This window comes from Erythrolamprus reginae, chromosome 1, assembly GCF_031021105.1.
Source record: "Erythrolamprus reginae isolate rEryReg1 chromosome 1, rEryReg1.hap1, whole genome shotgun sequence".
NCBI classification, from domain to species: Eukaryota; Metazoa; Chordata; class Lepidosauria; order Squamata; family Dipsadidae; genus Erythrolamprus; species Erythrolamprus reginae.
The window spans coordinates 14,877,319-14,904,293 of NC_091950.1; the positions used below are offsets into that span (position 1 = coordinate 14,877,319).

Sequence of the window (26,975 nt, forward strand, 5' to 3'; positions counted from 1 at the left end):
ATAGGAAAGTGAACACAAGAACAAGGGGACACAATCTGAAGTTAGTTGGGGGAAAGATCAGAAGCAACATGAGAAAATATTATTTTACTGAAAGAGTAGTAGATCCTTGGAACAAACTCCCAGCAGACGTGGTAGATAAATCCACAGTAACTGAATTTAAACATGCCTGGGATAAACATATATCCATCCTAAGATAAAATACAGGAAATAGTATAAGGGCAAACTAGATGGACCATGAGGTCTTTTTCTGCCGTCAGACTTCTATGTTTCTATGACAATAGGATCTCACTTGTTACTGACAATGTTACTTAGCTGGGTCATGAAACGTCTTGAAGAAAAGAACCGCGCTGAGAGAGAACCAAGGTCCCCAGAGTCCTCTTCTTCTCTCCCTTCTAGCACTGATGATGTTGTCTAGTTGGGTCATCAAACGTCTGCATGAAATCCAACGAGCACCAAGGGCCCTACAGTTCAACTCTGAGTTATGAACATTCACTTCTCCCATTGCAACCCAGCTTACCTGAATCATAATATCTACGTATTCCCTTTCGGTCAGCACAGAAAGAAACGGATAGAGATCTAGTTTGGCCTTGCGCCAAATGTTCTCTTGCCTCTTCAGTTTCAACAGGTTCTGAAGCAACGTGGCCCCCCATTGAGAACGAATCTTGCTCAAAATCTGCCTCTGCGAAAACAGACAAGGAATAGGAAAGATTATTAACTATACCGGACGGTTTTGATTGATTGTGTCCAAATGTAAAATAATGCACTTGGGGAAAAGGAATCCTCAATCTGAGTATTATATTGGCAGTTCTGTGTTAGCAAAAACTTCAGAAGAGAAGGATTTAGGGGTAGTGATTTCTTGACAGTCTCCAAATGGGTGAGCAGTGTGGTCGGGGCGGAAGGAAAAACAAGGAGGATGCTTGGCTGCATAGCTAGAGGTATAACAAGCAGGAAGAGGGAGAGTGTGATCCCGCTATATAGAGCGCTGGTGAGACCACATTTGGAATACTGTGTTCAGTTGTGGAGACCTCACCTACAAAAAGATATTGACAAAAGTGTTTTTAATAGGAAAGTGAACACAAGAACAAGGGGACACATTCTGAAGTTAGTTGGGGGAAAGATCAAAAGCAACGTGAGAAAATATTATTTTACTGAAAGAGTAGTAGATCCTTGGAACAAACTTCCAGCAGACGTGGTTGGTAAATCCACAGTTACTGAATTTAAACCTGCCTGGGATAAACATAGATCCATCCTAAGATAAAAAATACAGGAAATAGTATAAGGGCAGACTAGATGGACCATGAGGTCTTTTTCTGCCATCAGTCTTCTATGTTTCTATTGATTGATTGATTGATTGATTGATTGATTGATTGAGTGTTTGTTTGATTGTTTGTTCGATTTCTAGGCCACCCTTCTCCTGAGACTCAGGGCGGCTTATAACATATTAATACATGGAAGAAATCGAAATTAAATAAAACAACTGTTGGTATGTCTCAGTGCAGCTAGGCTACGAGACCTTCGACATACGCTGAGCAGAGATTAAGGAAGAGTGTGGATGTGTGATACAGCCAGTTGCCAAGGTTGGGAAACACTGGTCTGGAGGACAGAAGGGAAAGGGGGGACATGATCGAAACATTTAAACATGGTAAAGAGTTAAATAAGGTTCAGGAGAGAAGTGTTTTTAATAGGAAAGTGAACACAAGAACAAGGGGACACAATCTGAGGTTAGTTGGGGGAAAGATCAGAAGCAACGTGAGAAAATATTATTTGACTGAAAGAGTAGTAGATGCTTGGAACAAACTTCCAGCAGACGTGGTTGGTGAAACCACAGGAACTGAATTTAAACATGCCTGGGATAAACACATATCCATCCTAAGATAAAATACAGGAAATAGCATAAGGGCAGACTAGATGAACCATGAGGTCTTTTTTCTGCCATCAATCTCCTATGTTTCTACAGTCACGCGTTACAATCACAATGGGCAAGTTCCCGTGATGGTCGTAACTTGAGGACTTCCTGTATTTATCCTTTCCGTTTTTATCCTGGCTGGAAACCCAACTCCTTCTCTTCAGGAAATTAATTTTACCGCTTTGAGAGTTGTCTCCGTGACGGGTCTAGTGGCTTCCACTGACTCAACCGTGACCGTGTCGTACGTCTCTATGCTGTATTGTTTTCGGAACCGTTGTTGCAGCTCTTCGGCCGTGAGATTTAACTTGGCATAAGAAATGGACTTCTAAGGGGAAAGAAAAGAGGAAGAAATCCCTGATTATTATTATTATTATTATTATTATTATTATTATTATTATTATTTATTAGATTTGTATGCCGCCCCACTCCGCAGACTCGGATGATGTCTCGGGCATGCCAATAGTCCTTATACTCAGACTTAGAACTTAGAATAACTTTGTTGTTTTAAATGTACACTAATCGCCATACATTAAAATGATTTTTTAAAAAAAATATACTTTATTAATTTATTAAGAATGGGGAAGGGGAATGGGAGTACAAAAAGAGAGATAGGAGGGGCATGGGGCAAGCAATCTTTTTATACAGTAGCATATATATATTGTTGTACAGTGTTCCCTCGATTTTCGCGGGTTCAAACTTAGTATTGGATTGTTACATGCTGTTTTTATCGTTGTTAGCCGCCCTGAGTCCACAGAGAGAGGCGGCATACAAATCCAATAAATAAAATAAATAAAATAAATAAGATAGATAGATAGATAGATAGATAGATAGATAGATAGATATAGATAGATAGATAGATAGATATAGATAGATAGAATAGGCGTTGATTGCTTACCTGAACGCCTCTTCTCGTACGGTGAGCGGGTACAGCAGTCACATGGTTGCTCATGTCCAATCCGGTGGAACTGAGCCTAGTGTTAAAAAAGCTTGCCGGATCCGCCCCTTCCCCAGAATTCGCGAATCCATAGACTAGGCTCAGCTGTGAAGCTCTGTAGTGTTCAACTCTTATTGTTAGAGGAAAAAGGATTATAGAAGGTAAAGAAGACACATACAAGGGCGGGAAGTGACTGCTGTACCCGCTCACCGTACGAGAAGAGGCGTTCAGGTAAGCAATCAACGCCTATTCTCCGTACTGAAGGAGCGGGTCCAGCAGTCACATGGGACATACCCAAGAGATGGTCCCTAGGGAGGGATTAGATTGCTATCGTGTGAGATAACGGATTGGAGTACCCTTCTGCCGAAGGCAGCGTCCGCTGAAGCGTAAGCATCAATCTTGTAGTGCCTGATGAAGGAATTTGGCGAGGCCCAAGTGGCTGCTTTGCAGACCTCCTCCAACGGGGCTTGAGTCGCCCAAGCGGCCGAGGTGGCTGCGCTCCTGGTGGAATGCGCTGTGATGTTCCTTGGGACTGAGAGGGAGGCCGATTCATAGGCCTTAGATATAGTCCCTCTGATCCAACGGCCTATTACTGTTGAAGACACTTTGGTACCCATGACTCTGGGGTGATAGGCTATAAACAGTGCTTCTGACCTCCGAAAGGGTCCAGTGCGTTGGATATAGATTCTCAGCGCTCTAATAAGATCCAGGGTGTGCCATCTAATTGCCAAGGGATGATCTCGTTGGAGGCAGAAGGATGGTAGGACAATATCCTGAGTTCTGTGGAACATGGAACTGACCTTGGGTAAGAAGGTGGGGTCCAGTCGCAAGACTACCTTGTCCTGATGAAATTGACAAAGGTCCTGCCTGATCGAGAGGGCAGCCAACTCCGAAATGCGTCGGGCAGAGGTAATAGCCACCAGGAATGCTACCTTAAAGGATAGGTACCTGAGGGACGCCGATTTTAAGGGTTCGTATGGTGCCTGCGTGAGGGAATGGAGAACCCGTGGCAAATCCCAGGATGGGTACCTGTGGACCTTGGAAGGTCTGAGGTTGGCTATGCCCTTGAGGAATTCCTGAACTTCAGGGAAGGATCGGAGAGGCTGTCTGCGGGGACCCCCTAGGACAGATGAAATGGCTGCCAGATGACGCCGGAGGGTGCTGGTGGAAAGTCCTTTATGGAAGCCTTGCATAAGGAAGGAAATGATTCTGTGTATGGGGATGCACAGAGGGGAGAGACCTTCCTGTAGACACCACTGGTGAAACTTGGACCACGTGTGGTCGTAGATTCGATTGGTCGAACCCCTTCTGGCCTTTAAAATGACCTCCACTGAATCGGGGTCATGACCACGCAGTTCTAAGTCTCTCCTGATAACAGCCAGGCGGTGAGGTGGAACCACTCCGGGTCTGGATGAAATGAAGCCCCCTGCCGCAGCATATCCCCCGAAACGGGGAGTCGCCAAGGGTCCTGGACGGACAGCTGTTGGAGATCCGCGAACCAGGGCCGGCGGGGCCAATGAGGGGCGATTAAGATTACTCGGGCCCTCTCGGTGAGGACCTTGTGAATCACGTCCGGGAGAATTGGAATTGGAGGAAATGCGTAGAGTAGGCCTGGAGGCCATGGACTCCGGAGGGCATTGATTGCTTCCGCTCCCGGGGATGGAAATCTGGAAAAGAAGCGAGGGAGTTGGGCGTTCGCATTGGTCGCGAAGAGATCCAGAATTGGTAGGCCGAATCTGAGGCTGATTTGATGGAACAGGTCTTGATGGAGATTCCACTCTCCTGGGTCTATCGTTGCTCGAGATAGCCAATCCGCCTGGACGTTGAGGCTCCCCGAGATGTGGTCTGCTAGGAGCGACCGAAGATGTTTTTCCGCCCAAAGGCCTAACTTGAGGGCCTCCCTCATGAGGGCCTTGGATCTCGTGCCCCCCTGTCTGCAGATATGGCTTTTTGTGGCAATGTTGTCGGTGAGAATGAGAACGTGCCGGTTGGGAATGCGAGGAGAGAAATGCTTCAGAGCCAGGGAAACGGCTCTTAACTCTAGCCAATTGATTGGCCTGGAAGCTTCCTCCGGGGACCACGTGCCCTGGGCTATCATCCCCTGGGCGTGGGCGCCCCATCCCGATAGACTGGCATCTGTGGTGATGACAAATTGATCCGGGCACCTGAACGGGGATCCTTTGTCCATGGCCGGAGACTTCCACCACTTGAAGGATCTGCGAACACTTGGTGGGATGACAATGCGACGATTTGAGTTGCTGTGCCCCGATCTCTGAAAGGGTAATAGGAGCCACTGGAGTTCCCTAGCATGAAGGCGAGCCCAGGGAATGATGCCTATGCATGACACCATCTTCCCCAAAAGGGATGACAGAGTTACTATGGATACTGAAGAATTAGATAAAATGTTAGAAATTAACTCCCCTATACTGAGTTTTCTCTCGGGAGAGAGAAAAACCTGGGAGGATTCTGAATTAATAATGGATCCCAGGTGTAAGATGGATGTGGAAGGTTGGAGGTGACTTTTATCAAAGTTGATGGAAAATCCATGGTCCTGAAGGACTGACATGGTGACAGAAAGGTCTGTTTTCACTTTCTCTAGGGAGTTCCCATGAATCAAAATATCATCAAGATAACATAAAATGTGGATGGGAGACGCCCGGATATAGGCCGCCAGGGACCCCAAGAGCTTTGTAAAGACCCGAGGGGCCGAGGAAAGGCCAAATGGCATCGCCCTATATTGGAAATGCCTGCCTTGAAAGGAAAAACGTAAAAATTTTCTGTGGCATTTGGCTATAGGAATGTGGAGGTAGGCCTCAGTGAGGTCTAAAGAGACCATGAAATCTCCCGTGTGGATGGCGGCCAAAATAGAAGATAAGGAGTGCATCTTAAACTTCCTATATTTGATGAATAGGTTTAGCTTCTTTAAATCCAAAATAGCTCTCCAACCTCCGGAGGACTTTGGAACCATAAATAGGATGGAGTAAAAACCTAGGCCCTTCTGACCGGAAGGAACCGGTTGAATGGCTCTGATGGACAATAAATGAGAAATGGCCTCCTCCATACGGTTACAATCTGAGGATGACCTGGGAGAAGGGCAGGAAATAAAACGTTTCGGGGGAGGAGAAATAAATTCTAAAAGAAGACCTGTTTGAACAGTGTCAATGACCCAGGGGTCCTTGGAGGTGAGACGCCAATTAGAGGCGAAATGGGCTAGGCGACCCCCTATGGGAATTGAGGAAAGATTACCATCTAGGTTTTTTTGAAGCCCTGTTAGAGGACGCTCCCCTTTGGAAGCGAAAACCTCTGCCCCTGGAGTTCCTACCTTGGGAACGAAAGCGGGGGGAATACTGACCTGGAGATCTCTGATAGGACGCCGCTTGATCTTGCTGGCGCCCTGGGCGACGAAAGGACTGCGTTTTGGTAGCCTTTTTTGTGGTTGGACCCAAAACTTTCTTCTTGTCCGTGGTTTCCGTGAGGAGTGGATCCAGAAGATCACCGAAAAGAAGGTCGCGCTTTAAGGGTCCCTGGGATAACTGCCACTTCTGGCGTACTCCCGCTTGCCAAGGGCGAATCCATAGGAGTCTTCTTGCCGTTGTAGAAGCTGCAATAGACTTAGCAGAAAATCTAGTAGATTGCAAGGTGGCATCAGCCACGTACTGGGCAGCTGCAAAGACCTTGTTGAAGTCTTGTTGACCTCTCAAGTCATCGGGAGGAATATGCTGTTGAAGTTGGCGAAGCCACAGAAGCATGGCTCTGGAGAAAAAGGAAGCTGCTGCAGAACTTTTAATGGCCCAGGAATCTGCGGTGAATCCTCTTTTGAGCATTTGTTCAATCCGCTTGTCCTCTGGGCGGAGGACTTCCTCCGCTTCGCCTGGCACAGCCGCTGCCGAGTGAAGGATCTTGACAGGTTCATCCGGTTTGGGAAAGGATAGAAGCTCTTCATAGGAAGAGGAAAGTTTGTACAACTTTCTGTCCTTGGTGGAGGGATTAAGGCCAGAGGCTGGGAAATCCCACTGTTTGAGTAAAGCATCTTTAAACAATTTAGGCATAGGAATTACCTCGTTATCCTCCTGTTCCTCTGTGAAGTAAGGTAAATTCTCCTCCGGGGGATCAGTGGCAGTGGAGGCTTGTTTCTCCTGGGCCGCTAATCCCGTAGAAATTCTAGCTTTGAGGAGGAGAGATTTGAATAATTGAGAAGGAAAAATAGTAATTGGAGAAGGAACCTTTATTTGGGATTCCTCATCATCTGAGAGGCCTTGAAAGGGATCCTCATCATCCTCCATATCCTCATATTCGTCCTGAGAGGAATCTGAATCATCCTGAATAGGAGCTCTAACCGCTGGGGAAGAACCCAAGGGGCGGGAGGGACGAGGAGGAGGAGGAGGTAAGGGAAGCTCATTGATGGTGGAGAGTTTGGCATCAATGGCCTTGGACAACACAGCAAAAATAGATTGGAACTCAGGAGGTAAACTAGAAATATCAGCAGGAAAGGCAGAAGAATCCCTAAAGGCCTGGGAGGATCCTGGCTGGGGGGAATCTTCAATAATATCTGGTTCCTCTGGACCTATGCCCCATAGGTTAGGTTGGGGTCTGTCTAGGTTAGGCTCATCCAGAGATAACACAGGGACCCCAGAAGGAGGTAGATTAGAAGCCTCTGGGGGGTCTTGACTACTGAGTACTTGGGCCTGTACTTTCAAACGTTTTGCTGATTTGTCATGGATTCTTTGTAGGGCTAGGTCCCTTCTCTTCTCGGCCCTGGTGACCTTGGTCGAGGGGCGGGCCCCTGGAGAAGAGGAGGAAGAGGCCTGGGGGATACTAGTAATCTCATCGCCTGTAGGCCTGGCCTCTCTGGGACCTTTAGTTGTGCCTCTCTTGGGAAAAGTAGCCATAGTCTGACAATTAACAGAAGACAAGGCTGAGCCAATAACTGAATAATTAAGGAGAAGAATTTCAAGGACTTCCCAAGAGGAATGGATCCTGCTTCGAGGCCTCGAAGCTGCTGAGACTTGAGGGCAATCTGGGCAAACCCAGAGTTCGTGTCCCCAAATCCAGCGGGGCCAGCCTCCCTAAACTTTTTAATTAAGTAAACCAAGGCACTCTGGTTGGAGGCTTAGCCGGTGGAGAATTAAGCCTGGGCGTCCCAAGACCCGCTCCGGGATCCACGCGGTGGACTGAGGCCTACGCGGCTGGCAGGGGGCCAACACGAGAGGCCTAAATTTAAAAAGGGCGCGAAGGCCTTCGCGCCGAAAAATCGCTCCGTAATATTCTTAAAGGGGAAGCGATCGACTAAGTCCAGGAGACTAGAAAGACGTCTCACTCCGCAGGAGGTATTTCTTAAGCCCTTTAATAATATACAATAATGAATCAATAAATCAATAAATCAATACTTGCACCAAGACCTCCAGGCCAAAGGATTAAAAGAATCCACAAGCGGCAGCGGGAATCGTAACCGGCAAAACCGCCGGGGGGAAACGAAACCGCAACTTCTCCAAGAAAAAAAGCCGAGCCACAAACGGCTGGCGCTATTAGTGCAAGTAAATAATAAGGATAAAACAATTCTTACTACTTTTGAAGGAAAAGATCGAAGGGAAGGTGTTAGAATGTTGAACGAGCTATCACAATACAACCGCAGGATATGCGAACTGAGCGAATTCTGGGGAAGGGGCGGATCCGGCAAGCTTTTTTAACACTAGGCTCAGTTCCACCGGATTGGACATGAGCAACCATGTGACTGCTGGACCCGCTCCTTCAGTACGGAGAATCGATAGATAGATAAGATAGATTGATAGATAGATTGATAGATTGATTGATAGACAGACAGATAGATACATAGATAAGATCGATAGATAGACATACAGACAGACAGACAGACAGGATAGATAGACAGACAGACAAGACAGACAAGACAGACAGACAGACAGACAAACAAACAAAAAAATCTTCTCCACTGTCCTCACCACTTTCTGTATGGACGATGCTGCCACCAAACCAAACCAAACAGGGATGCAGTTTGTTAAAAAGTTCTCAATCATATCTCTGTACAAAGTGGACAGGACACAAGGAGTAAGATGTGCTCGCCTCCTCTGACGGAGGAAACAAAGTTATAACGGCACTGAGAAAAGGGACAGGACCGTCCTTCACCCTTAACGACTGTTGCAGCATCCACACCTATCAAATAAAACCCCTTACACCTGGTAGCCAAGACTTCCAATGTTTACCTGGTTGTAGAATTTTTCCAGTAACGGGATGGTGGAGGTGGGAGGGGAGAAGAATTCTGGCTGGAAGTCTGGCTTGACCGTCTGGATGGCCCTCAGGGTCATCATGACTTCCTTGTCTTCGTACATGGAGTCCTTGAAGAAGCTTTGCAAGGAGAAACCATCACTTTCCAGCTGTTCAATGCATCTGTTGGGAGAGAGGAGAACCTAAGCGGGTACCGTATTTTTCGGAGTATATGACGCATCTTTGTGCCTCTACTAAAAGAATGTGGAAATGTCGCTGCTTCTTATACAAGGAATACAGCCAAGTTTTGGCCTCCCGAAGCCCCGTCCCATTCTTTCTTTCTTTCTTTCTTTCTTTCTTTCTTTCTTTCTTTCTTTCTTTCTTTCTTTCTTTCATTCATTCATTCATTTATTGGATTTGTATGTCGCCCCTCTCCAGAGACTCGGGGCAGCTAACAGCAATAATAAAACAGCATATAATAATAATCCAATACTAAAAACAGTTAAAAACCCATTATTATAAAAAAACCAAGCATACATACAGATATACCATGCATAAAATTGTAAAGGCCTAGGGGGAAAGGGAATCTCAATTCCCCCATGCCTGGCGGCAGAGGTGGGTTTTAAGGAGCTTACGAAAGGCAAGGAGGGTGGGGGCAATTCTAATCTCTGGGGGGGAGTTGGTTCCAGAGGGCCGGGGCCGCCACAGAGAAGGCTCTTCCCCTGGGTCCCGCCAAGCGACATTGTTTAGTTGACGGGACCCGAAGAAGACCCACTCTGTGGGACCTAACTGGTCGCTGGGATTTGTGCAGCAGAAGGCGGTCCCTGAGATAATCTGGTCCGGTGCCATGAAGGGCATTATGTCCACCACCGGGGGCGGAAGTGGAAGGAGGACTGGCCACGCTGGCACAACCTGAGTGGACAACGTGACAAGTTTGCGACAATTTATGTCAGTGATGGCAAACTTTTTTTTTGCTCAAGTGCCAAAAGGGCAGACACATGCATAATCATGCGCCCACACTTAAAATGTAATGCCCCCTGCGCGCGCACGCACAACGCCACACACTGCCCCTCTGCGCATGTGTGAAAACCTCACTGAAGCCTCCATACTTTCAGTGGGCCCGTTGGGCTGTTTTTTGCCCTCACTATTCTTCACGAAAGCTTCCTGGGGCCTGAGAGGTGAAAAAACAGCCCAACAGGTAGTTACATAGAAACACAGAAGATTGACGGCAGAAAAAGACCCCATGGTCCATCTAGTCTGCCATTATTTCCTGTATTTTATCTTAGGATGGATCTATGTTTATCCTAGGCATGTTTAAATTCAGTTACTGTGGATTTACCAACCATGTCTGCTGGAAGTTTGTTCCAAGCATCTACTACTCTTTCAGTAAAATAATATTTTCTTACATTGCTTCTGAACTTTCCCCCAACTAACTTCAGATTGTGTCCCCTTGTCCTTGTGTTCACTTTCCTATTAAAAACACTTCCCTCCTGAACCTTATTGAACCCTTTAACATATTTAAATGTTTCGATCATGTCCCCCCCCCCCTTTTGGGGGAAAGATCAGAAGCAACGTGAGAAAATATTATTTGACTGAAAGAGTAGCAGATGCTTGGAACAAACTTCCAGCAGATGTAGTTGGTAAATTCACAGTAACTAACTATCTCTTCCCCCCCCCACCACCTTTTTTCTGACTGTAATACATGAGAATGGTGTGATTGTGCAGTAACGATTGTTTTTAATATTTATGGGTTTTAAATTTTATCTAATATTGGATTTGTATTCTGTATATTGTGTTGTTGTTGTTGTGAACTACCCCGAGTCTTCGGGGAGGGGTGGCATACAAATCTAATAAATATATAAATATAATATATATATAACTGAATTTAAGCATGCCTGGGATAAACATAGAGAAATACAGGAAATAGTATAAGGGCAGACAAGATGGACCATGAGGTCTTTTTCCGCCGTCACTCTTCTACGTTTCTATGTTTCACCATCAGCTCAAGGTTGCTCAGACCTCCATCCTTCCAAAGTGGGTAAAATGAGGACCCAGATTGTTGGGGGCAAGAGCTTATTCTCTAAACCAGTGCTTCCCAACCTTGGCAACTTGAAGATATTTGGACTTCAACTCCCAGAATTCCTCGGCCAGTGAATGCTGGCTGGGGAATTCTGGGAGTTGAAGTCCAGATATCTTCAAGTTGCCAAGGTTGGGAAACACTGCTCTAAACCACTTAGAGAGGGCTGTAAAAGCACAATGAAGTGGTACGTAAGTCTAAATGCTATTGCTATTACTTTTCCCTTGAGTCCCATTTGTTGGGGGTCAGGGGAAAGGAAGGCTGGACTAGAAGACCTCCAGGGTCCCTTCCAACTCGGTTATTCTATTCTATTCTATTCTACTTTATTTTACTCTTCATTCCTATATTCCATAGGTCTTCAAACTTGGCCATTTTATGGCTTGTGGACTTCAACTCCCAGAATTCTGCAGCCAGTATAGCTGGCTAGAGAATTCTGGGAGCTGAAGTCCACAAGTCTTAAACTTGCCAAGTTTGGGGATCCCTGCTATATTTCATTCTATTCCATTCCAGCCCTTCATGGCACCGGGCCAGATTATCTCCGGGACCGCCTTCTGCTGCATGAATCCCAGCGACCAGTTAGGTCCCACAGAGTGGGCCTTCTCCAGGTCCCGTCAACTAAACAATGTCGTTTGGCGGGGCCCAGGGGAAGAGCCTTCTCTGTGGCGGCCCCGGCCCTCTGGAACCAACTCCGCCCAGAAATTAGAATAGCCCCACCCTCCTTGCCTTTCGTAAGCTCCTCAAAACCCACCTCTGCCGTCAGGCATGGGGGAAATGAGACTCTCTCTCCCCCTAGGCTTCTACAATTTATGCATGGTATGTTTGTTTGTATGTATGATTGGTTTTATAACACGGGTTTTTAGCTGTTTTAGTATTGGATTTATACATGCTGTTTTTACCACTGTTGTTAGCCGCCCCGAGTCCACGGAGAGGGGCGGCATACAAATCCAATAACTAACTAACTAACTAACTAACTAACTAACTAACTAACTAACTAACCAACCAACTAACCAACTAAATAAATAAATAAATAAATAAATAAATAAATAAATAAATTCTCCACTCCACTTTATTCTATTCTAATTGACCAATTTGGGACAGCTGACACATTAATTCAATCAATCAAAGTTTGTGGTGAGTGGTTAAGATATCCCCGAAGAAAGCATTTGAGATATGCTTTGGTTTCTCCAACTATCACATCTTCTCTGACGTAGTTTAAAATAACATTCATCCCCCCCCCCCACATCCCACGGCCTATGATTGATTATGCTCTATCAAGTGGTTTCGACTCCTAGCAACCACATAAATACCCTCCTTGGCGTTTCTGCGATTATCCTAAGATTAAAGGCTAGAAGGTTGTCCAGAGGACAGCAAGAACTCAATTATGGGCTGCAGGTGATTTATCTCGCTGGAGGCCTGCAGAATGTATTTTTATCTAGACCTTTTATCTACTCTGATCTTTCATTAACAGGATTCAATGCAGAGTAGTTTTTCTGCCATTTCAACAATGGGACGACATTTTGTTTTATTTATTTTATTTTATTTTAATTTAATTATTTAATTATTTATTATTTTACTTTACTTTACTATTTTATTTTATTTTATTTTATTTTTATGCCGCCCTTCTCCTTTGACTCAGGGCAGCTTACAACATGTTAGCAATAGCACTTTGTAACAGAGCTAGGCTATTGCCCCCACAATCCGGGTCCTCATTTTACCCACCTCGGAAGGATGGGTAAATGAGTCAACCTTGATCCGGTGATGAGATTTGAACCGCTAACCTACAGATCTATAGTCAGCTTCAGTGGCCTGCAGTACTGCACTCTACCTGTTGCGCCACCCTGGCTCATTTTCTTTTGAGAATTGCTTCTAAGGCATCTCAGTGGTTTTCGGTCAGCACTGCAGATTGTCAGGAGTTAACCTGAGGAATGCTTGGTTTGGGGACAGCTCTCACCATTCCCCAGCAGATGGTACAGGTAGTCAATCAGTCAGAATAGAGTTGGAAGGGATCTTGGAGGTCTTCTAGTCCAATTCTTTACTCAAGCAGTAGACCTATCCCATTGGTTGCCGATCAAGTTCCGGTCACAATTGAAAGTGTTGGTTGTGACCTATGAAGCCCTTCATGGCATCGGACCAGAATATCTCCGGGACCGCCTTCTGCCGCACGAATCCCAGCGACCGGTTAGGTCCCACAGAGTGGGCCTTCTCCAGGTCCTGTCGACTACACAATGTCGTTTGGCGGGACCCAGGAGAAGAGCCTTCTCTGTGTCGGCCCCGACTCTCTGGAACCAGCTCCCCCCGGAGATTAGAACTGCTCCCACCCTCCTTGCCTTCCGTAAACTCCTTAAAACCCACCTTTGCCGCCAGGCATGGGGGAATTGAGATATCTCCCCCAGGCCTATACAATGTATGTATGGTATGTTTGTATGTATGTCTGATTAATAATGGGGTTTTTAAAATGTTTTTAAACTATTAGATTTGTTATGAATTGTTCTATTGCTGTTGTGAGCTGCCCCGAGTCTACGGAGAGGGGCAGCATACAAATCTAATAAATAAATAAATAAATAAATGAATGAATGAATGAATGAATTAATTAATTAATTAATTAATTTCAGACAAGGAGCCGTCTGGTCCCTTCTTAAAGACCTCCAGTGATAGATCGCGCACAACTTTTACTGAAAGAGTAGTAGATTTTACTGAAAGAGTAGTAGATGCTTGGAACAAACTTCTAGCAAACATGGTTGGTAAATCCACAGTCACTGAATTTAAACATGCCTGGGATAAACATATATATGCATCCTAAGGTAAAATACAGGAAATAGTATAAGGGCAGACTAGATGGACCAGGAGGTCTTTTTCTGCCGTCAGTCTTCTATGTTTCTCTGTTTCTAACTGCTAGAAGCAAGCTGTTCCACTGGCTACCGCATTTTTTACCGTATAGTTTTAGATTGTATATTTGACTTCTTTTTTATTGCTTTTGTATTCATACCGTGTTTCCCCGAAAGTAAGACAGTGTCTTACTTTCTTTTTATCCCCAAAAGCCCCACTATGTCTTACTTTCGGGGTATGTCTTATATTGGGAAAAAATTGTCGAATTTTTTGTTTTAACCATAAAATTAACATTTATTAACAACCTGAACAGTATTGTATTCACCACAAAACAGCAGATGATACCCCAGTATGCCAGTGTGTATGTTTTACTGATGAATGATTAATACTGTGTGCATTACCGTATTTTAAGCAGGAGGTGGCAGTGACAAGTGCAGGGGATGGCGCGGTGACGTATGGAGAGGGGGACGGTGCGGACGTGGGTAGGAGGCGGCGTGCAGCTAGATGAGAGGGAGGCGGCAATACCCCCGTGTTTCCCCGAAAGTAAGACATATGTCTTACTTTCGGGGTACGGCTTATTTTATTTTTTATTATTTATTTATTATTTGGATTTGTATGCCGCCCCTCTCCAAAGACTCGGGGCGGCTCACAACAAGTGAAAAGCAATCCAATACATAATCCAATTAATTAAAATATTGAAAAATTTAAAAAAAACCATATACTAAAATACATACACACAAGCATACCATATATAGAAACATAGAAACATAGAAGACTGACGGCAGAAAAAGACCCCATGGTCCATCTAGTCTGCCCTTTTACTATTTCCTGTATTTTATCTTACAATGGATATATGTTTATCCCAGGCATGTTTAAATTCGGTTACTGTGGATTTACCAACCATGTCTGCTGGAAGTTTGTTCCAAGGATCTACTACTCTTTCAGTAAAATAATACTTTCTCATGTTGCCTTTGATCTTTCCCCCAACTAACTTCAGATTGTGTCCCCTTGTTCTTGTGTTCACTTTCCTGTTAAAAACACTTCCCTCCTGAACCCTATTTAACCCTTTAACATATTTAAATGTTTCGATCATGTCCCCCCTTTTCCTTCTGTCTTCCAGTCCAGACTATACAGATTGAGTTCATGAAGTCTTTCCTGATACGTTTCATACTTCAGACCTTCCACCATTCTTGTAGCCCGTCTTTGGACCCGTTCAATTTTGTCAATATCTTTTTGTAGGTGAGGTCTCCAGAACTGAACACAGTACTCCAAATGTGGTCTCACCAGCGCTCTATATAAGGGGATCACAATCTCCCTCTTCCTGCTTGTTATACCTCTAGCTATGCAGCCAAGCATCCTACTTGCCTTTCCTACTGCCCGAGCACACTGCTCACCCATTTTGAGACTGTCAGAAATCACTACCCCTAAATCCTTCTCTTCTGAAGTTTTTGCTAACACAGAACTGCCAATGCAATACTCAGATTTAGGATTCCTTTTCCCCAAGTGCATTATTTTACATTTGGAAACATTAAACTGCAGTTTCCATTGCTTTGACCATTTATCTAGTAACGCTAAATCATTTACCATATTACAGACCCCTCCAGGAATATCAACCCTATTGCACACTTTAGAGTCATCAGCAAATAGGCAAACCTTCCCTACCAAACCTTCCCCTATGTCACTCACAATATAATATAAATTCAACGTGCCCAGGGGGAGATGTTTAGTTTCCCCATGCCTGACGGCAAAGGTGGGTTTTGAGGAGTTTGCGGAAGGCAGGAAGAGTAGGGGCAGTTCTGATCTCCGGGGGGAGTTGGTTCCAGAGAGTCGGTGCCGCCACAGAGAAGGCTCTCCCCCTGGGGCCCGCCAACCGACACTGTTTAGTTGACGGGACCCGGAGGAGGCCCACTCTGTGGGACCTAATCGGTCGCTGGGATTCGTGCGGCAGAAGGCGGTCTCGGAGATATTCTGGTCCAGTACCATGAAGGGCTTTAAAGGTCATAACCAACACTTTGAATTGTGACCGGAAATTGATCAGCAGCCAATGCAGACTGCGGAGTGTTGGTGTAACATGGGCATACCTAGGTAAGCCCATGACTGCTCTCGCAGCTGCATTCTGCACGATCTGAAGTTTCCGAACACTTTTCAAAGGTAGCCCCATGTAGAGAGCATTACAGTAGTCGAACCTCGAGGTGATGAGGGCATGAGTGACTGTGAGCAATGAGTCCCGGTCCAGATATTATATTAGCCGACCCCCCTGAAACCCCTGATACGTCTTACAATCGGGGGTGTCTTACTATCGGGGAAACAGGGTATTATCGTACGCTACCCCGAGTCCTTCAAGACTGGATGGCATAGAAGTCGAATCAAATAAATAAATGAATGAATGAATGAAAGAATGAATGAATATTGGAAAGGTGAAACACTACCAAAAGAAAGAAATTTGATTTTAAAAAATGTTAGATTGTACAGAAGCGGATAGACTGACACTGGAGCTCAAGGACCGAGAAGATACAAGATTTTATGAGGTGTGGGGAGAATTCTACATATGGTTGGACAAAAGAGGAAATAAAGAGAATGCCGTGTCAAAAGGGAACGAATAAGTTTAATAGAATTCTGTAATATAAAAAAGGAAAATATTAGAGTGAATTAGGATTTTTGTAGTAATGGATTAGATGGGTAATCAAACGTTGAACATTTGAAACTTAAAAATGCGTCATTCTTAAAACCGAACAGTTAACTGTTGGCTGTATACACTGTACAAGAGATGTAAATTAGGCTGCCAGGAAGACAGTTTTGTCTTGTTTATGTAAATATTTGAAATTTTTAAACAATTTAAAAGAAAGAAAAAATGAATAAATAAATAAATCTGTATAGTCTGGAGGACAGAAGGAAAAGGGGGGGGGACATGATCGAAACATTTAAATATGTCAAAGGGTTAAATAAGGTCCAGGAGGGAAGTGTTTTTAATAGGAAAGTGAACACAAGAACAAGGGGACACAATCTGAAGTTAGTTGGGGGAAGGATCAAAAGCAACATGAGAAAATATTATTTTACTGAAAGAGTAGTAGATCCTTGGAACAAACTTCCAGCAGACGTGGTTGGTAAATCCACAGTAACTGAATTTAAACATGCCTGGGATAAACCTATATCCATCCTAAGATAAAATACAGGAAATAGTATAAGGGCAGACTAGATGGGCCATGAGGTCTTTTTCTGCAATCAGACTTCTATGTTTCTATAAATAATCTGTATCTCTATCCCCGAATCGCATGATCAAACTTCTCAGCTGCATTCCGACAGCCAAAGTCAATGGGGGAATCTGGATTTGCTTAATGACTGAATGATTAATTTAGCAACAATTCGCTTAACAGTCACGCCGAAAAAGGTTGTAAAGTCAGGCACCACTCACTTAACAACTGCTTTGCCTAAGAATGGAAATTCTCATCCCAATCGTGGTCGTCACTTGAGGATGATCTGTATTCTCCTAATGATCTGTATTATCTTTGAAGCTACACAGCTAGTGTGGTTTTTTCCCCCTTTTTAATATTTATTTATTTTTATTTTATTTATTTGGGGTTTTTTATGCCGCCCTTAGACTCAACATGTTAGCAATGGCACTTTTTTTAACAGAGCCAGCCTATTGCCCCCACAATCCGGGTCCTCATTTGACCCACCTTGGAAGGATGGAAGACTGAGTCAACCTTGAGCCGGGGATGAGATTTGAACCGCTGACCTGCAGATCTAGCAGTCATCTTTAGTGGTCTGCAGTACTGCACTCTACCCACTGCGCCACCTGGGCTCATGCCAATATTATTGGACAAGAAGACCTCCAAGGTCCTTTTCCAACTCTGTTATTCTACGTCCGTCCCATTCCCCAGCCCAATTCAAACAGGAATAGCATCTCAAGACTGACCTCTTCTAAGAGAAAATGCTTTTCAACTTTTGAGACAGAGCTTGAGGGGCTGTGGACTTCAACTCCCAGAATGCCCTAGCCCGCCATGCTGACCGAGGAAACTCTCAAGAGTTGAGGTGCCCACCTTAAAACCGGCAAGGTGGAGAAACACTATTAAGAACCTAAGAACCTAAGAGGAGCCATGCTGAATCAGGCCAAAGCCCATCGAGTCCAGCATTCTGTGTCCCACAGGGGCCCACCAATTGTCCATGGGGATCTTGAGCAGAAAGAGAAGGCAAGACCCTCCCTTTCCCTTGACCCCCAAGAAATGGTACTCAAGGGAATCCTGCCTGCCTCAACCAACATAGAGGCAGCACTTGGACATCCGTTTCAATAACCATCTCTACAGTGTTCCCTCGATTTTCGCGGGTTCGAACTTCACGAAAAGTCTATACCACGTTTTTTCAAAAATATTAATTAAAAAAATACTTTGCGGGTTTTTCCCCCCTATACCACGGCTTTTCCCGGCTGATGACATCATATGTCATCGCCAAACTTTCATCTGCCTTTATTAAATATTTTTTTAAATAAACTTTAATAAATAAACATGGTGAGTAATAATCTAAATGGTTGCTAAGGGAATGGGAAATTGCAATTTAGGGGTTTAAAGTGTTAAGGGAAGGCTTGGGATACTGTTCATAGCCAAAAATAGTGTTTTTACTTCCGCATCTCTACTTTGCGGAAAGTTGACTTTCGCGGGCGGTCTCAGGACACATCCCCTGCGAAAATCGAGGGAACACTCTATATGCTTGGCATCCATGAATCTGTCTAATCCTGCCTTGAAGCTATCAAGGCTGACAACTGTCACGACCTCTTCTGGAAGTGAATTTCATAAACCAACGACCCTCTGGGTGAAGAAATATTTCCCTTGATTTGTCCTCACTTTCCTACCTATGAGCTTTAGGGAGGGCCCCGTCTGTTCCAAGGATCTACTACTCTTTCAGTAAAATAATATTTTCTCATTTTGCTTTTGATCTTTCCCCCCAACTAACTTCAGATTGTGTCCCCTTGTTCTTGTGTTCACTTTCCTATTAAAAACACTTCCCTCCTGGACCTTATTTAACCCATTAACATATTTAAATGTTTTGATCCTTTCCCCCCTTTTCCTTCTGTCCTTCAGACTATACAGATTGAGTTCATTAAGTCTTTCCTGATACGTTTGATGCTTAAGACCTTCCACCATTCTTGTAGCCCGTCTTTGGACCCCTTCAATTTTGTCAATATCTTTTTGTAGGTGAGGTCTCCAGAACTGAACACAGGATTCCAAATGGGGTCTCACCAGTGCTCTATTTATCATTCTTGTTGCCCTTTTTTGCACCTTTTCAAGTTCCATTATATCCTTCTTGAGTCGCGGTGTCCAGAACTGTACACAGGACTCCAAGTTTTATTTTAAGAGCATCGCGGCTCCTTACCTTGAAATGATACGGGGTTCGGTTTTGATTCGACCCATGCAATTCAGCACAGCCATATAACAATCATGATTCGGCTTGAGGTTATTGTCCTCCAGCAAGGAAAACAGCCAGCCAATTTTCTTCAGGGCCCCCTAAGCAGAGAAGGAAACAGGGAATGAAATGCAACCTCTCAGACTCGATCCGGCTCATCGTAGCTACCCACCTCCTTAAAAAGAACCGTAACACGATCCAGACTGCAAAATGGGAATTCTGCTGGTTGAAATAAAATTTAAAACACTCAATGGCCCCATTTATGCCGTTTGGCGGGACCCAGGGGAAGAGCCTTCTCTGTGGCGGCCCCGACCCTCTGGAACCAGCTCCCCCCCGAGATTAGAACTGCACCCACCCTCCTCGCCTTTCGTAAACTCCTTAAAACCCACCTTTGCCATCAGGCATGTGGGAATTGAAACATCTCCCCCGGGCCTATACAGTTATATATGGCATGCTTGTATGTATGTTTGTTTTTAATAATGGAGTTTTTAGTGTTTCTTTTAAATTATTAGATTTGTTATATATTGTTTATTATTGCTGTGAGCCGCCCCGAGTCTACGGAGAGGAGCGGCATACAAATCTAATAAATAAATAAATAAATAAATAAATTTAGATATACAGTGATCCCTCATTTTTCACGGGGGATGTGTTCCAAGACCACCTGTGAAAAAACGAATTTCCATGAAGTAAAGGAAAGATATTTTTTATGTACAGTATTGAAAGAATATTTGGACTTTTAAAACCCACGCAGTCATTCTATGTTTCTCAGCTGGAACTACGCGTGATATCCTACCAGTTTCTTTCTGTCGCACGAATCCCAGCGACCGATTAGGTCCCACAGAGTTGGCTTTCTCCGAGTCCCGTCAACGAAACCAATGTCGTCTGCCGGGACCCAGGGGAAAAGTCTTCTCTGTGGCGGCCCCGACCCTCTGGAATCAACTCCCCCCCGGAGATCAGGATTGCCCACACCCTCCTTGCCTTTCGCAAACTCCTTAAAACCCACCTCTGCCGTCAGGCATGGTGAAATTGATTCCCCTGGGCCGTTCCGTTTTATGCACGGTATGTCTGGGATGTATGATTGTTTTTATATTAAGGGTTTTAAATTGTTTTAATAATTGGATTTGTACTGTGCTTTATTGTTATGAGCCGCTCTGAGTCTTCGGAGAGGAGCGGCATACAAATCAAATAAATGATAATGATAATGATAATGATAATAATAATAATAATAATAATAATAATAATAATAATAATATAACACAGCAAACGAGATCACTATGCTAGATTTCGTATTTCATCACCAGTCGGGTGCTTCCCAAGCACCTAGGACTGTGTGATGTAATAGAGTACAGCAGGGGTCGACAAAGTTGTTCAGAATCTAGGAGCCAGCCAAAAAATTTAGGAGCCAGAATTTTTTTTAAGCAAACTTGGTTTTTTGCCGAGTCTCCACCTGACATCGCTTTCACCCCCTCCCCCCCGGCGCAGGCCTGGCTCCGCCGAGCCGGCTCTGCTGTACTCCCGTCGGGATCCGAGGGGAGACCGTTAGTCAGAAACCGAAACAGAGAAGAAGGAAAGGGAGACCGGGCCGGGGACGCGGGTGAGGGGGGGAGGGGGGAGGAGGGGTTACTGGTCGGAAGTCACCACGCACGCGGCCGGAGGAGGAATGAACAAAACCTCATGCCGGGAGGGGAGGGGCTTCCGCTTCTCTCCGAAGGCGGGTGAGCGGCCAAGATCGGAGCGTCTGTGTGCGGTGGGGGGGAGTGAAGGGGTTCGAGTAGGAGGCGGAATGGAGGCAAGGGGGGGAGGGAGAGACGCACGCAAGCGCAGGGGACGCTGGGAAAGCAGCTCGCTCCGAGGTTGATGGGCGGAGCTACGGAAGCCAAGATGTACCATTTCTGGGCGTAAACACAAGGCGGGAAAAATATACTGTATACCAGTGATTTTCAACCTTTTTTGAGCCGCGGCACATTTTTTACATTTACAAAATCCTGGGGCACACCACCAACCAAAATGACACAAATCTAATAAATAAATAAATAATAAATACATACATACATACATACATACATACATACATACATACATACATACATAAATAACCCCCTCATATATACAATCCCATGTAACATCCCCTTATAAATACAGTCAATCATCAATCATCCCTCCTGAAATTTATACCACTGTCTCATTTCTGGGTACTTCTCCTGTCTTTCCCCCTTTTCTCTCTCGTGTTTCTCATTTCTCTCTCTTCCTCCCTTTTTCCCTCATTCCTTCTCCCTCTCACTTCTCCTCTTTTTCCATCCCTGTCTCTCTCCCCCCCTTATGTGTGTGTATGTATACACACTCCAACCATTTCCAAAACCAGTTGAGGGCTGGGGTTTTTTTCTCTTTTATCCTTTTCAAAAACAGGTGTGGGCTGGGGGGGTTTTCTTATTATTTGGGTGCTTTTTACCATATGCTTCAAGAATCACCTCTCTCTCTCTTTTGTTTCACTCTCCTCTCATTCTCTGCCTCAATCATTTTCTCATTTCTCCTTTTTTCTCCCCTTTTTGTTCTCATTTCTCTCACTCTCCTTTCCTCTCCCTATCTGTCTTGCTTTCTCTCTCTCTTGCTATCTTTTTCTCTCTCTTGTTCTCTTATTTTCTCTCTCTCTCTTGTTCTTTCTCTCTCTCATGCTTTCTCTCTCTTGTTCTTTCTCTCTCTGTTGCTCTCTCTCTCTTATTTTCTCTCTCTCTCTTTCCTTTCTCTCATTCCCTCTTTCTCTCTATCCTTTCTATCTCTCACTCTTTCCTTCTCTCCCTCCCTTTCTCTCTCTTTCCATTCCCTCTTTCTCTCTATCCTTTCTATCTCTCACTCTTTCCTTCTCCCCCTCTCTTTCTCTCTCTTTCCTTTCTCTCATTCCCTTTCTCTCTATCCTTTCTATCTCTCACTTTTTCTTTCTCTCCCTCCCTTTCTCTCTCTTTCCTTTCTCTCATTCCATCTTTGTCTCCTGGGGCTGACTGCGCCTGCCCTGCACCCCCCACCGCGGAGGGAAAGCATTTGGCATCGGCACCGCCAACCCCCCCCCCCCCTCCACAAGCAGCAAAAGCCTCTGCGACTGAGCCGGAAGGCAAACGGCGCACCCCACCGCTTAGGCTTTTGCTGCTCCTGGGGGGGGGAGGATTTTCTCCTCCCCGCCCCCCCGGCAGCCAAACGTCGCTGGTGCAGGAAAGCAGCGTGTTAAAAGGCGCGCTGCTTTCACGGAAAACAAACCCGGCTTTCCTGGCAACGGAGGATGACAAGCAGGATGAAGCGGGGTGGAGCAACGCGAGGCTCAAGCAGGCAGCTTCCGCGCGTTTCTTTCAGCGGAAGAGGAGGAGAGGGAGCGGATCGGGCGGGCGGGGGCTGCGCCTTCTACTGCCGGCGCCTCCCCGCCCCCGCCCCCCCCCCCCCCCAGGCAGGCAGGGGAATGGGGACTGCGCGCCCATGGAAAAGGGCACGCAGGGGGGGTATTTTGGGGTGCGCGGGTAGCGGCGGCGGCGGGCAATAGCCGGGGGGCGGCTTCTGCAAGTGGGAGCTCCAGGGCTGAAGCCTCAGCCCTGGAGCTCCCACTTGCAGGAGCCACCTCGTGAAAAACACTGCTGTATACATACAGTACAGCAGGCAACATTTTCTAGGCGCCAGACAACATTTTCTAGGCGCCACTGGCGACCAGGCGCCTGGGTTTGTCGATCCTTGGAGTACAGTAGTACTGTAGAAGAATTTTATGAATTTTTAATGGATTTAAAAATTTTAACGGATTAATGGATATAAGCCCCCTTTGCAATAGCGAATACGCGAAAAGATGAACCGTGAAGTAGCGAGGGATTACTGTAACACGCTAAGATATACTGGGGATTAGCATTTTGGGTGGACCCAGAAACGTTTAGCTACAATTAATAGATTATGGTATGGCCAGCTGGGGAATTCTGGGAGTTGAAGTCTGCAAATCTTAAAAGTTGGACCTCCCTGCACTAAGATTATGGCAAAGCCGCCATTAGTCTTCCATGGAAATGAGGCAGAGTGCAAGAACGGCCTCAAAGTGGAGCCATTCTAGCAGCTGTGCCTCTATTGATATGTATTATTATTATTATTATTATTATTATTATATTATTTTATGCATTATTATTTATTTATTATTAAATAAATAGGAACTCTACCAGCTTAAATGGGCTCCCAAGCACTTTCTTTCTTTCTTTCTTTCTTTCTTTCTTTCTTTCTTTCTTTCTTTCTTTCTTTCTTTATTTATTAGATTTGTATGCCGCCCTTCTCCGTAGACTCGGGGCGGCTAACGACAATAATAAAACAGCATATGACAAATCTAATATTTAAAATAATTTAAAAACCCTTATTAAAAACCAAACATACACACAAACATACCATGCATACATTGTATAGGCCTAGGGGGAAAGGAATATCTCAATTCCCCCATGCCTGACGACAGAGGTGGGTTTTAAGGAGCTTATTAAAGGCGAGGAGGGTGGGGGCAACTCTGATCTCTGGGGAGAGCTGGTTCCAGAAGGTCAGGGCCGCCACAGAGAAGGCTCTTCCCCTGAGTCCCACCAGATGACATTGTTTACTTGACGGGACCCGGAGAAGGCCAACTCTGTGGGACCTAAATGGTCGCTGGGATTCGTGCGGCAGAAGGCGGTCCCAGAGATATTCTGGTCTGATGCTATGAAGGGCTTTATAGGTCATAACCAACACTTTGAATTGTGACCGAAACTGATCGGCAACCAATGCAGACTGCGGAGTGTTGGTGTAACATGGGCATACTTAGGGAAGCCCATGATTGCTCTCGCAGCTGCATTCTGCACAATCTGAAGTTTCCGAACACTTTTCAAAGGTAGCCCCAAAGGTATTTATTTATAATAAATGAATAAATATTTATTTATAAGTAAATTTACTTATTTATAAATAAATATAAATATTTATAAATATTTATTTATTTATTTAAAAATACCAACTTAAACGGGCTCCCAAGCTCCATTTTTTGGCTGTGACTAACTCCTGCAACCCTCTGCCAACAAAAACAGCCTTAGAGAGGGCTGCCCGTGGCCCTCCTGAACTCGGCTTTGCTCCCTGTAATCACTTGGCTACTAGTAAAAGTTAAACCTTTTCACTACAAATGGCGTCGAGGGTGTTGAGTTAAGCCTGACAGTACATGTCTGTAAAAGAAGAATCAAAAAATACCTGCTTGGCGTAATGACACATAAGAAGACTGAACATCTGCGTAGTCATGAATTTCTTCAGCCCCCGGGTATTGTGGAAATACAACAAACACTGCAAGGCTTTCCTCGCCTGGCCATTGAACAGGGAAGTGTCCATGTAGGCTAAAATTGACATCCGAATATCGTCCTGGAAAACTTTCATTTCTGGAAGCAGCCTCCCGTTAAGGATCGGCACAGGTTCATCCGCGGGCCGGACGGCAGAAGAAACAGGAGGCTGAACTCTGTCGCAGACCGGGAACTCTTTCATGGCGATTTCGAAGTCCGGCTTTGCCTGGGACTCATCTGCTGTAGCTTGCACGGCAGAATTCGGGGAGCACTGAAGACATTTTTCCAACACCATATTTGAAGAGAGCATCGCTTCTAAGGTCCTGATATCCACGTGCCAACGCTTCATTTTACTGGCTTGTTTTTCCACCTTCATTTTGGCCTTCCACGCCTTCAATCTGAGGGCATAGGTGGCTTCATCCATTAGGACGGGCTTGACCTGAGATATTTGGGGTGCAATGGCCTTCTGCTCCCGGGCACCTGGGAAGTAACCGAATTTCTTGATCTGGCATACTTGGATCTTGGGCTTGAGGATGTCCGATTCATTGTCCGCCCGGAGTTGCTTCACTCTAGCTTCCAACACTGGCAGGGTAGGAGAAAAAAGAATGCAATATTTATTTATTGTACAGTGGTTCCTCTACTTAAGAACGCCTCTACTTAAGGATTTTTCTAGATAAGAACTGATTTTTTTGCCTCTTCTTAAGAACCATTTTCTACTTAAGAACCCGAGCCCGGAAAAATTTCCCAGGAAATTTGAGAGCGGCACAAAGGCCCGGCGAGTTTCCTGCCTTTCCCCCTTTAATCCCGGCCATCTCGGGCTTTTCAGGGCTGCCAGAGGAGCCTTTCAGTGGTGCTTAAGGAGGCTTTGGCAGCCCAGAGCAAACGAAGCATTTTCCTTTCTCTGGGCGCTTGGAGAGGGAATAAACCTCTGCCAGCGCCCAGAGAAAAGAAATGCTCCCTTCGCTCTGGGCAGTTGAGGAGTCACCACAGCGAATGAAAGGTGCCGGCTACAAAGCGAGAGGAGAGGGGAACCCTTCAGCATGGGAAGGAAGAGGAAGCAGGTAGCAGCAGCCAATGTATGGGAGGCAGCCTCGTGCTGGGTGTATTGGAGGCGTGTGCTCCTCCTCGCCACCTCAGAGTCCCTCTTTTTTTTTTAAGCCTTAAAGTTTTGGATTTTTTTTTAATTCCCTCACTTCACCTTCTTCCTTCAGCAGCGACTCTCCTCCTCCTCCTCCTCCTCCTCCTCCCACCCAAATTCTGAGCTTTTATTTCTTTCCTAGTGCGTTTGCACACATTATTTGCTTTTACATTGATTCCTTTGGGGAAAATTGCTTCTACTTAAGAGTGTTTCTACTTAAGAACCTGGTCACGGAACGAATTAAGTTCTTAAGTAGAGGTACCACTATATTTATTTATTTATTGCATTTATATTTCGCTCAGAGTGGCTAACAACAGTCACAAATACAATAGAAACATAGAAACACAGAAGACTGACGGCAGAAAAAGACCTCATGGTCCATCTAGTCTGCCCTTATACTATTTCCTGTATTTCATCTTACAATGGATATATGTTTATCCCAGGCATGTTTAAATTCAGTTACTGTGGATTTACCAATCACGTCTGCTGGAAGTTTGTTCCAAGGATCTACTACTCTTTCGGTGAAATAATATTTTCTCACGTTGATTTTGATCTTTCCCCCAACTAACTTCAGATTGTGTCCCCTGGTTCTTGTGTTCACTTTCCTATTAAAAACACTTCCCTCCTGGACCTTATTTAACCCTTTAACATATTTAAATGTTTCGATCATGTCCCCCCTTTTCCTTCTGTCCTCCAGACTATACAAATTGAGTTCATGAAGTCTTTCCTGATATGTTTTATGCTTAAGACCTTCCACCATTCTTGTAGCCCGTCTTTGGACCCGTTCAATTTTGTCAATATCTTTTTGTAGGTGAGGTCTCCAGAACTGAACACAGTATTCCAAATGTGGTCTCACCAGCGGTGTATATAAGGGGATCACAATCTCCCTCTTCCTGCTTGTTATACCTCTAGCTATGCAGCCAAGCATCCTACTTGCTTTTCCTACTGCCCGACCACACTGCTCACCCATTTTGAGACTGTCAGAAATAGTAATTACAAATACAAATACAATACAATAACAAAAAAGCAATTTAAAAATACAACAATAAAATTAGCAGAACAGTAAAAACAGTGATATCATTTTTTTAAAAAGCATACACACTTGCAGACAAACTAATTCCAGGTCTGCCAGAAAAGCTAGATCTTAACAGCCTTCTAGAAGACCGGAAGGGAGGAGATAGTGTGGA

The 26,975-nt window shown here is 44.9% G+C and overlaps 1 protein-coding gene across 1 annotated transcript in view; it reads right to left on the minus strand.

Moving 5' to 3' along the window:
- Positions 1-26,975, minus strand: part of POLRMT (RNA polymerase mitochondrial) — an 85,519-nt gene that overhangs the window by 51,875 nt on the left and 6,669 nt on the right. Inside the window, exons 3-7 of the mRNA XM_070745005.1 lie at positions 24,568-25,232; positions 19,330-19,460; positions 9,059-9,242; positions 2,085-2,231; positions 518-679 (exon numbers count right to left, since the gene is read on the minus strand). Of these exons, the coding sequence (XP_070601106.1) occupies positions 518-679; positions 2,085-2,231; positions 9,059-9,242; positions 19,330-19,460; positions 24,568-25,232 (1,289 nt within the window). The remainder of the gene's footprint in view (positions 1-517; positions 680-2,084; positions 2,232-9,058; positions 9,243-19,329; positions 19,461-24,567; positions 25,233-26,975) is intronic.